Source organism: Rhineura floridana, chromosome 4 (genome assembly GCF_030035675.1).
Source record: "Rhineura floridana isolate rRhiFlo1 chromosome 4, rRhiFlo1.hap2, whole genome shotgun sequence".
Taxonomy (NCBI): domain Eukaryota; kingdom Metazoa; phylum Chordata; class Lepidosauria; order Squamata; family Rhineuridae; genus Rhineura; species Rhineura floridana.
In genome coordinates, this window is record NC_084483.1 from 144,978,967 (window position 1) to 144,991,253 (window position 12,287).

At 45.5% G+C, this 12,287-nt stretch overlaps 1 protein-coding gene across 3 annotated transcripts in view; it reads left to right on the plus strand.

Annotated features, from left to right (window-relative positions):
* Nucleotides 1-12,287, plus strand: part of PRKD3 (protein kinase D3) — a 102,298-nt gene that overhangs the window by 53,376 nt on the left and 36,635 nt on the right. For all 3 annotated transcript variants that reach the window (XM_061624665.1, XM_061624664.1, XM_061624667.1), the window contains one exon: nucleotides 4,396-4,534. In XM_061624665.1, the coding sequence (XP_061480649.1) occupies nucleotides 4,396-4,534 (139 nt within the window). The remainder of the gene's footprint in view (nucleotides 1-4,395; nucleotides 4,535-12,287) is intronic.

The following is a 12,287-nucleotide window of genomic DNA, read 5'->3' on the forward strand; positions in this document are numbered from 1 at the left end:
AGGGCTTACTTAGATGTCACTGTTTTTATTTTATAGGAAACCAATACTGATATTTTTTTTAATGTTCTGCAATGTCCAACTGGTTTTGACAATAAACTATTATATGGGGGTATGCATGTTTACATCTCCAGTGTGTGTGTGTGCGTGCGTGTGTGCACGTGCGTGTGTGTGGAGTCTTTCCAACAACCCTGTGAGGTAGGGTTGCCAACTGGAAACCAAGGCAGCTCACAAGTTCCCTTTAAAATCCAAATCCTAAAAGAAGTATAAAACTGTTGCAAAACTGCTTAAAGTTACATGATTCTGAATTTTGTGTGGGGTGAGTGAAGTTCCTTATCACTTGCGGCTGTAGTCCTGTGCACGCTTCCTTACTTGAGTAACTGTGGAACAGTCTCCCCGATGAGGTATGCCTGGTGCCGACGCTGCTGTCTTTTCGGCGCCAGGTTAAAACCTTCCTCTTTTCCAGGGTTTTTAATCTAACTTAATTCTGTTTTAAATTGTATTGTAATTGTTTTTAGATCTCCCATTCTCTGTACTTTGTGGTTCATTTTATTGGATTTTATTGTATTTTGTATTAATCTGTTGTTCACCGCCCAGAGAGCTATGCTAGTCGGGCGGTATATAAATTTAATAAATAAATAAAATAAATAAGCCCCATTGAATACATTGGGACTTGCTTCTGAGTAAACATGCATAGGATTGCCCTATAAATATCTAGGTTGTGTAAATAATAAACATCTTTGACAGTCATGCTTATATAAATATTTCTTCATCTTATGTCCTGATAAGTAACTGATTTCACACTATGGTTATACGTTATTATTTCCTCTACATTTTAAGTGTGCCCTTCTTCCTTGGGGTGGCCATGGTTCCCCTCTGTTGTTTTCACCCTGAGGGGCAGATAAGGTTGAGAGATGGTGAGTAGTCCATAGTCACCCAGTAAACTTTATAGTTGATTTCCATTTAAAAAAATTAATTAAAACGATATATATGCAGGCAAAGTTTATGAAGCAGATCCACACAATTCAATTAAAGTACATCCAACTTGCATTTAAAGTACATGACTTCCCCCAAAGAATCCTGGAAATTGTCATTTCCCCCTCACAGTTATAGTTCTCACCACCAACTACAGTTTCTACAATTCAATGGTGGGATTCATGTGCTTCAAATGTGTACTGAATGTGTTTTAAATCAATGGTGTAGATCTGCCCTAGGTGTGCTATGCATACATTAGTGAATTGAAAAGAAAATTTTTAAAAGATACTTTTTTAAACAGGGGAAGGGCTGTAGCTCAGTGGTAGGGGACATGCTTTGCATGCAAAGGTCCAAAATCCAATCTCTGGAAGAGACTATTGCCTGGAATCCTGGAGAGCCAATGCTAGTCCATGTCACCAGTACTGAGTTAGATGGTACCAAATGGCCTGAGACAGTAGATTCCGTTGTTCCTAAAAGTGGAAAGAGACCCTAGGGCCACAGTAACTCTGAAATGTATTTATGTATTTTACTTACAACATTTATATAATGCTTTAAACACAAAGCAGTTTACAGAAGGAATTAAGCGATAAAATTATTGGCAAAAAACAGTTAAAGACAGGTATTTAAAAACATTCAAAATAAAACCAACATTGAGTTAAAAACAGATGAAAAACATAGTAGCTTCTACATTATGCCTCCTCCAGTTTTTCAACATGTCAAGCGGACATAGAATCATAGAATCACATCATAGAATCACATCAAGTCCAACCCCCTGCTCAATGCAGGAATCCAAATCAAAGCATTCCCGACAGATGGCTGTCCAACTGCCTCTTGAATGTCTCCAGTGTCGGAGGGCCCACTACCTCTCTAGGTAATTGGTTCCATTGTTGTATGGCTCTAACAGGAAGTTTTTCCTGATGTCCAGTTGAAATCTGGCTTCCTGCAACTGGAGTCCATTATTCTGTGTCTTGCACTCTGGGACGATTGAGAAGAGATCCCGGCCCTCCTCTATGTGACAACCTTTCATGTACTTGAAGAGTGCTATCATATCTCCCCTCAGTCTTCTCTTCTTCAGGCTAAACATGGCAAGTTCTTTCAGTCTCTCCTCATAGGGCTTTGTTTCCAGTCTCCTGATCATCCTTGTTGCCCTCCTCTGAACCTGTTCCAGTTTGTCTGCATCCTTCTTGAAGTGAGGAGACCAGACCTGGACACAGCACTCAAGATGAGGCCTAACCAGTGCTGAATAGGGGGAACTAATACTTCACACGATTTGGAAACTATACTTCTGTTAATGCAGCCTAATATAGCATTTACCTTTTTTGCAGCCGCATCACACTGTTGGCTCATATTCAGCTTGTGATCAATGACAATTCCAAGATCCTTCTCACATGTCGTATTACTGAGCCAAGTATCCCCCATCTTATAACTGTGCATTTGGTTTCTTTTTCCTAAGTGTAGAACTTTGCATTTATCCTTGTTGAATTTCTGTTGTTTTCAGCCCAATGCTCCAGCCTATCAAGGTCCCTTCGAATTTTGTTTCTGTCTTTCACAGTATTAGCTATGCCCCCCAATTTTGTATAATCTGCAAATTTGATAAGCATGCTCTATACCTCCTCATCCAAGTCATTAATAAAAATGTTGAAGAGCGCTGGGCCCAGGACCGAGCCCTGTGGTACCCCACTCGTTACTTCTGCCCAGTTTGAGAAGGAACCATTGATAAGCACTCTTTGAGTATGATTCTGGAGCCAACTATGGATCCACCTGATAGTTGTTCCATCCAGCCCACATTTAGTTAGCTTGCTAATCAGAATATCATGGGGCACTCTGTCAATAGCTTTGCTGAATTCACGATATATTATGTCCACAGCATTCCCACAGTCTACAAGGGAGGTTACCCAATCAAATAATGAGATAAGATTAGTTTGGCAGGATTTGTTCTTTGTAAATCCATGTTGGCTCCTAGTAATCACTGCATTGTTTTCAAGGTGCTTACCTAATGCACTCATTTCCATAAAAAGAGCAGAGAAGGGGAGAACCAAGGCTCAATGAATACTATATGAAATTTAAGTTGAGTTTCTGAGCTATTAGTGTCAATTTCTGCTTCTTCCAATTTTTCATATTTGTAGTATTTATCATCTAAAAACTCTGTGGTGCAGAGTGGTAAGTGGTGGTAATGCAGCCGAAGCTCTGCTCACGGCCGGAGTTCGATTCCAACAGAAGGAGGAAGTCAAATCTCCGGTAAAAGGGGTCGAGGTCCACTCAGCCTTCCATCCATCTGTGGTCGGTAAAATGAGTACCTGGCATATGCTGGGGGGTAAAGAAAGGCCGGGGAAGGAACTGGCAATCCCACCCCATATATACGGTCTGCCTAGTAAACCTCGCAAGACGTCACCCTAAGAGTCGGAAACGACTCGCATTATAAGTGCGGGGACACCTTTACCTTTTTTAAAAATTGAAATTTTGCCCGGACTGAAACAAGCTTCTATATCTTTTCACCATGTCATAATCAAAGTTTTTTTTGAGGCGGGGGGGAACAAAAAGAAAGATGTAGGGGAAAATCTTTTCCAGGCATTCATATTTCTAATCCTGTCTCATCCCCAAACAAGTGAAAATGGCCCCATCCCTCACACTGAAGGTAGGAACAGTTAGCCTAGAATATGGAACAATGTGAAATGCTACTTTTATTCACAAGATCTGTATGACATGTTGAACAAAATTTTCTTGCCTATCGTTTTCTTTATCGGAAACAGATTTCATCAGGCTGTAGGAGAGGGAGAGAGATGGTGGTGTGGGATCTCCCCATGGGCTCTGCTGAAAGGCCAGCAATTTTTGGCTCCTCTTCTCTTTGAAATATTTCTCTTCTAGCTGGTCACTATGTAATTAAGAAATAGTGCCTGAGTTTTCTCTTTTTCCTGCCCCCCCAATAACCACTTTCCTTTTGTCTTATGTCTCTTAGATTGAATTCTAAATGTAAATGTACTGCCTTCAAGTCGATTCCGACTTATGGCGACCCTATGAATAGGGTTTTCATGAGGCTGAGAGGCAGTGACTGGCCCAAGGTCACCCAGTGAGCTTCACGGCTATATGGGGATTCAAACCCTGGTCTCCCAGGTCGTAGTCCAACACCTTAACTAGAAAAATACAGTATATTGTTTAATGGATAATTGTTTTTACACAGTGTAGCTCATAATCATTACTAACTACTCCATCAAGGCCAATAAGAAAACAGCACAGAAACTTTGCAGTTTATCTTTATCAACACATCTATTTTTCAGAAGCTGTTAATATATTTATAGGATTGATATGTTCTAAAGAATACATGCATTCATGCTTCTGTAGTAGCAATTGGAAATAACACCGTCAGTTTGAGATTGGCAAATTATGGCTTGTTCTAATTTGGACTCTCCTTTTTTGTTTTTGCAGTTTCCAGAGTGTGGTTTTTTTGGCATGTATGACAAAATTCTCCTCTTCCGCCATGACCTGAACTCAGAAAATATTTTGCAGCGAATTACATCGGCTGAAGAAATACGTGAAGGTGACCTCATTGAGGTTGTTCTTTCTGGTAAGGATGTTTCAATGCAGTCTCATTGATTACATAGGGGTCTGGTATGCAAAAACCGTAATATTGTCATTGCTTCAAATGGTTGAAAGACTGCTTTATAGATCTGAAAGGTTACTTGGAACAAAATGGATGAAATGACATCTTACTGAACCAGCCTCTGTAGACAAACAGCTGCAGCACTAGGGGGACTGAAGCAGATCTGACCTGGGAGTGAGTATCTGAGCATCTGGGTGCTTGCTTCTCTGGGTTGCTGTATTTTGAGACAGCTGAAGTCCCTGGTAAGTGCTGCAAGGACTGGGACCCCCTGCCTGACCCTGGCTCCAGAGAGAGGCTGCAGTTAACCTTGCAGCCTCTTGCGTCAGCTCCTGGCTGGGTCAGGAGGCATATAAGCCCGGCTGCCCTTGGGTGGTGGGTCTACTGCTGCTGGGGTTGCCACAAAAGGTGAGACACCAAAGGGCATCGCACCTTGGGGAACCCCTTAGGGAGTCCCAATGGCAAGGGGACTACCCTCATCTATTTCTTTTTTCCTAACCAGTCTGGGAGAGATTGGTAGTGGGGAGGGTGTATGGCTCATGTGTAGTTCCTGCGCAGGGTGAGAGCCTGTGCAGTGAACTGAATGATAGGAGAAAGTTGCCAGATGCCGTCAGAGTGAGGGTCTGTAACTGGCAGAAGGCTGGCCCTCCCTGGGTGTGAGACAGAGGGGGAGTAGATGTGCCCTGTGTGAAAAATATTGAGTGGGTCTGAGTGTTTCCAATTTTCGCAGAGGCATACTGGGATAATTGGCTCAGATGGGTTTTGTTGGTGGGCTCTTGTTGGGTCCATATCAGGTGTTTAGGAGGAGGCTTAGTAAGGAGGGACATGGGTGATACCACCCCAATTTCAGTGATCACGGGTAGAGGGATGTATAGCCATAGGGGTGGTGAATTACCATAGAAGATGAGGGGAACGCTATCTACGCCTTGTTCCTCCCTCCCACTCCTCTCATGGATAGGTTCCTCATTGCACATCTGCTGTGACCACTAGCCTGTGTGTGTTGTTGTTTAACGCCAAATTGGTACACAATAAGACCATACTCATCCATATTTTGATCGTGGATGAAGGTGCTGATTTGGTGTGCATACTGAGACCTGGGTGGGTGAGCTGAGAAGAGTTGATCTGACCCAACTTTGCCCACCTGGATACTTGGTGCAGCACCAGCACAGGCTGCAGGGATGGGGGGGAGGAATTGCTTTGGTCTACAGAACTTCCATCTCTGTCATCAGGAAATCTAAGAACATAAGAACATAAGAAAAGCCTGCTGGATCAGGCCAGTGGCCCATCTAGTCCAGCATCCTGTTCTCACAGTGGCCAACCAGGTGCCTGGGGGAAGCCCGCAAGCACGACCCGGGTGCAAGAACACTCTCCCCTCCTGAGGCTTCCGGCAACTGGTTTTCAGAAGCATGCTGCCTCTGACTAGGGTGGCACAGCACAGCCATCATGGCTAGTAGCCATTGATAGCCCTGTCCTCCATGAATTTGTCTAATCTTCTTTTAAAGCCATCCAAGCTGGTGGCCATTACTGCATCTTGTGGGAGCAAATTCCATAGTTTAACTATGCGCTGAGTAAAGAAGTACTTCCTTTTGTCTGTCCTGAATCTTCCAACATTCAGCTTCTTTGAATGTCCACGAGTTCTAGTATTATGAGAGAGGGAGAAGAACTTTTCTCTATCCACTTTCTCAATGCCATGCATAATTTTATACACTTCTATCATGTCTCCTCTGACCCGCCTTTTCTCTAAACTAAAAAGCCCCAAATGCTGCAACCTTTCCTCGTAAGGCAGTCGCTCCATCCCCTTGATCATTCTGGTTGCCCTCTTCTGAACCTTTTCCAACTCTAGAATATCCTTTTTGAGATGAGGCGACCAGAACTGTACACAGTATTCCAAATGCGGCCGCACCATAGATTTATACAACGGCATTATGATATCGGCTGTTTTATTTTCAATACCTTTCCTAATTATTGCTAGCATGGAATTTGCCTTTTTCACAGCTGCCACACACTGGGTCGACATTTTCATCGTGCTGTCCACTACAACCCCGAGGTCTCTCTCCTGGTCGGTCACCGCCAGTGCAGACCCCATGAGCGTATATGTGAAATTAAGATTTTTTGCTCCAATATGCATAATTTTACACTTGTTTATATTGAATTGCATTTGCCATTTTTCCGCCCATTCACTCAGTTTGGAGAGGTCTTTTTGGAGCTCTTCGCAATCCCTTTTTGTTTTAACAACCCTGAACAATTTAGTGTCGTCAGCAAACTTGGCCACTTCACTGCTCACACCTAATTCTAGGTCATTAATGAACAAGTTGAAAAGTACAGGTCCCAATACCGATCCTTGTGGGACTCCACTTTCTACAGCCCTCCATTGGGAGAACTGTCCGTTTATTCCTACTCTCTGCTTTCTGCTTCTTAACCAATTCCTTATCCACAAGAGGACCTCTCCTCTTATTCCATGACTGCTAAGTTTCCTCAGAAGCCTTTGGTGAGGTACCTTGTCAAACGCTTTTTGAAAGTCTAAGTACACTATGTCCACTGGATCACCTCTATCTATATGCTTGTTGACACTCTCAAAGAATTCTAATAGGTTACTGAGACAGGACTTTCCCTTGCAGAAGCCATGCTGGCTCTGCTTCAGCAAGGCTTGTTCTTCTATGTGCTTAGTTAATCTAGCTTTAATCATACTTTCTACCAGTTTTCCAGGGACAGAAGTTAAGCTAACTGGCCTGTAATTTCCGGGATCCCCTCTGGATCCCTTTTTGAAGATTGGCGTTACATTTGCCACTTTCCAGTCCTCAGGCACGGAGGAGGACCCAAGGGACAAGTTACATATTTTAGTTAGCAGATCAGCAATTTCACATTTGAGTTCTTTGAGAACTCTCGGGTGGATGCCATCCGGGCTCGGTGATTTGTCAGTTTTTATATTGTCCATTAAGCTTAGAACTTCCTCTCTCGTTACCACTATTTGTCTCAGTTCCTCAGAATCCCTTCCTGCAAATGTTAGTTCAGGTTCAGGGATCTGCCCTATATCTTCCACTGTGAAGACAGATGCAAAGAATTCATTTAGCTTCTCTGCAATCTCCTTATCGTTCTTTAGGACACCTTTGACTCCCTTATCATCCAAGGGTCCAATTGTCTCCCTAGATGGTCTCCTGCTTTGAATGTATTTATAGAATTTTTTGTTGTTGGTTTTTATGTTCTTAGCAATGTGCTCCTCAAATTCTTTTTTAGCATCCCTTATTGTCTTCTTGCATTTCTTTTGCCAGAGTTTGTGTTCTTTTTTATTTTCTTCATTCGGACAAGACTTCCATTTTCTGAAGGAAGACTTTTTGCCTCTAAGAGCTTCCTTGACTTTGCTCATTAACCATGCTGGCATCTTCTTGGCCCTGGCGGTACCTTTTCTGATCTGCGGTATGCACTCCAGTTGAGCTTCTAATATAGTGTTTTTAAACAACTTCCAAGCATTTTCGAGTGATGTGACCCTCTGGACTTTGTTTTTCAGCTTTCTTTTTACCAGTCCCCTCATTTTTGTGAAGTTTCCTCTTTTGAAGTCAAATGTGACCGTGTTGGATTTTCTTGGCAATTGGCCAGTTACATGTATGTTTAATTTAATAGCACTGTGGTCACTGCTCCCAATCGGTTCAACAACACTTACATCTCGCACCAGGTCCCGGTCCCCACTGAGGATTAAGTCCAGGGTTGCCGTCCCTCTGGTCGGTTCCATGACCAACTGGTCTAGGGAATAGTCATTTAGAATATCTAGAAACTTTGCTTCTTTGTCATGACTGGAACACATATGCAGCCAGTCTATGTCCGGGTAGTTGAAGTCACCCATTACTACCACATTTCCTAGTTTGGATGCTTCCTCAATTTCATATCTCATCTCAAGGTCTCCCTGAGCATTTTGATCAGGGGGACGATAGATCGTTCCCAGTATTAAGTCCCTCCTGGGGCACGGTATCACCACCCACAACGATTCTGTGGAGGAGTCTGCCTCTTTTGGGGTTTCGAGCTTGCTGGATTCAATGCCTTCTTTCACGTATAGAGCGACTCCGCCACCAATACGTCCTTCCCTGTCCTTCCGATATAGTTTATATCCAGGGATAACCGTATCCCACTGGTTTTCTCCATTCCACCAGGTCTCCGTTATGCTCACTATATCAATGCTCTTCTCTAAGACCAAGCACTCCAGTTCTCCCATCTTGGTTCGGAGGCTCCTAGCATTAGCGTACAGGCACTTGTAAGCAGTGTCTCTCTTCAAGTGTCTTTGGCACTTGTGGTTAGGCCTGTGGTAATTTTGCTCTTCTGAATTTATATCCTGTGCCCCTGCTCTCACAATGCCTACTTCTAGGCCTACCCCTTTTAACATTTCATCATTTCTTTGGTTTTTATCCCAGGGGGGAGGTTTATTCCGAACCGGACCTTTCTCAGCTCCTGTCGGGTTTCCCCCCTCAGTCAGTTTAAAAGCTGCTCTGCTACCTTTTTAATTTTAAGTGCCAGCAGTCTGGTTCCATTCTGGTTCAAGTGGAGCCCGTCCCTTTTGTACAGGCCCGGCTTGTCCCAAAATGTTCCCCAGTGCCTAACAAATCCGAACCCTTCCACCCGACACCATCGTCTCATCCACGCATTGAGACTGCGAAGCTGGGCCTGTCTGGCTGGTCCTGCGCGTGGAACCGGTAGCATTTCAGAGAAAGCCACCTTGGAGGTCCTGGCTTTCAGCATCCTACCTAGCATCCTAAATTTTGCTTCCAGGACCTCACGGCTGCATTTCCCCATGTCGTTGGTGCCAACGTGCACCACGACCACTGACTCCTTCCCAGCACTGTCTACCAAACTATCTAAACGACGGGCGATATCCGCAACCTTCGCACCAGGCAGGCAAAACACCTTGCGGTTTACACGCCCATCACACACCCCACTGTCTATGTTCCTAATGATCGAATCACCCACTACAAGGATCCCTCCACCCCCTGGAGATATATCCTCGGCACGAGAGGATAGCTGCTCATCCCCCAAGGAATGTGTCCCTTCTAAGGGATCGTTTCCCTCTTCCTCAGCTGGATGCTCTCCTTCCCCGAGACCATCGTTGTCCATGATAGCAGGAGAGCTATCATCGTTGGAGTGGGACACAGCTATATCGTCCCTGAAGGCCTCCTCCACACACCTCTCTGCCTTTCTCAGCTTTTCCAGGTCCGCCACCTTGGCCTCAAGGAAATGAAGTCGTTCCCGGAGAGCCAGGAGCTCATTGCACCGAGAGCACACCCACGACTTCTGTCCAACAGGCAGATAGTCGTACATGCTGCAGGCGGTGCAAAACACTGGAAAGCCCCCACACCCCTGCTGGCTTCTCACCTGCATAGTTTTGTTTAAGGTTTATTACGTCAATGGGTTGGAGACTGCGGTTTAGTTGAGGTCAGGGAACAGACGGGCAGAGTGGGGGGCCCTGGCCTCCTCGCCCTGCTGCCGAACTCGCTCTGCTGCTTAACTCGCCTTGACACTTCATCAGCTGGGGCTCCCTCTAGCTCGTGGAGCAGGCTCCCTCGCTAGGGTGCTCTGACTTTATATGTGTGGCTGGTTCCTCCCAGCTACTGCTGCCAGCCAATGATGTGTTACTTGAGGCTGATGGCTATCAGCTGGGGCTTAACTCTTTAGTATTCTCTCAGGCTTCCTTCCTTCCTGAGCGAGGGGCGGGGCTGTTTAAGCTTTTGGCTGCTTTTAATCTAATCAAGGGGCTGCGCCTTCCAGGCAAGTCTTTTGTGTTTGTTGTTTTCCCACCTAGAACAGCCTGACCTTTCTTTAACCTAGGGAAACAGAGCTTGTGGTTGTGTTTCAGGAAGGCTGAAGCTGCCCTTTTTAGCAAGGACTGAGCTGACTCTCTCCCTGTATGTGTCGGTGGAGTTTTCTTTTCCCCCTTCTCTCCGACTGGAATTAGCCTTGTTTACAGTGTCCCCTGAAGCTTTCCTGCTAGGGTGGTGTTGAAAACTAGCTTTCTATGGGCTTCCTTCTCCTAGGATCTGTCTCCTAAGATATAGGTTCTTTCAGGATTTGGCTCCTAGCTCAGGGTGACCTTGGGCTGCCCTTATTACTTATTGCTCTGCTTAACTCGCCTTGACGCTTTGTCAGCTGGGGCCTTGACGCTTCATCAGCTGGGGCTCCCTCTAGCTCGTGGAGCAGGCCACTTATCGTTCGCCGCTTATCGTTTCCTCTCGCTGGGTGGTTGCGCTTTGCGCAGCATCTCTCTGTCTTGGAGCTGGCTGTGAGGGCCTGCACCTGGTGTTGGGCCGAGGATACAAGAAACTAGGGTTCCTGCTGGTGTACCGTCCACCTTGCTGCTCTACAGCTTCCCTGACTGAGCTGGCGGAGGCCATCTCGGCTGTGGTATTGGAGGAGCCCAGAACGATAGTTCTGGGTGATTTCAATGTCCATGCTGAGGCTGCTTCTAGTGTTCCTGCTTGGGACTTCATGGCCTCCATGATGACCATGCGGCTGTCTCAAGTTGTCACCGGCCCGACACATATGGCAGGGTACTCCCTTGACTTGGTTTGCTCCAGATGAAGGAAGGGGTGGTCTGCAGATGGAGGGGTGGATGTCACCCCATTGTCATGGTCAAATCAGTTCCTGGTGAAGTTTAGACTTGTGGCTCCGATTCTTCCCTGCAGGAGTGGTGGTGAACAAGTTAAGATGGTCTGCCCCTGGAGACTAATGGAATCCACTGGATTCCTGAATGCACTGGGGGAGTTCCCAGTAGATAGAGCAGGTGACCTTGTTGAAGCCCTTGTCACGCTGTGGAACAGTGAGGTGTGTCTGGCTCTTGACATGGTTGCCCCCGAGCGTGCTCTTACTGAACCAGCATTGTGAAGCCCGGTTTCCACCTTGGTACACCAGTGAGATAAGGGCAATGAAACAGGCTGGGCAGTGGCTAGAACGCAAGTGGTGAAAGACGTGCTGTGAGGCTGATCGGGCACGGGTAAAATATTATAATCGTGCCTACTGTGTGGCAGTGAGGGCACCAAAGAAGGCCCACTTCTCTGCCTCCATCGCATCCTCAAGTGGCTGTCCAGTGGAGCTTTTCTGTATTGTCAGGGGTCTGTTGACATCAACTCCAGGAAATGGAGTCTTAGACCCTTCAGAGGCCCACTGTGAATTGTTTGCAAGGCACTTTGAGGGTAAAGTTGCTTGCCTCCGTAGCAGTCTTGATGCCCCATCCACATCTACTGTAGTCCCCAATGAGGTGTCCAGTGCAACATCTGCTGCCACTTCTTGGGAACGGTTTCAGTTGATGCGGCCTGATGACGTAGACAAGGTTCTTGCAATGATGAAGCCAGCAACATGTCCTCTCATCCCTTGCCCTTCTTGGCTTGCTGAGGGGGTTTAACCGAGTGGATCCAGGGTGTGGTCAATGCATCATTGCGGGAGGGAGTGGTTCTAGCCACCCTGAAAGAGGCGGTGATCTGAGTGCTCCTGAAAAAGCCCACCCTGGACCCATTGGTTTGTGACAACTACCGACCGGTTGCAAATTCCTCCCTTTTTAGGGAAGGTGATTGAGAGGGTTGAGACCTTATCCCAGTCTGTTTCTGTGTTGGAACTGGTTTTTAATATGTTTTTAAATCTTTTTTTTTTAAACCCTATGTTTTTAACCTTTTAAAAATATGTCTTCAAAGCTTTTTTAAATAAGGTTTTTAAAGATGTTTTGTTTTAATATATTTTAAAGTCTGTT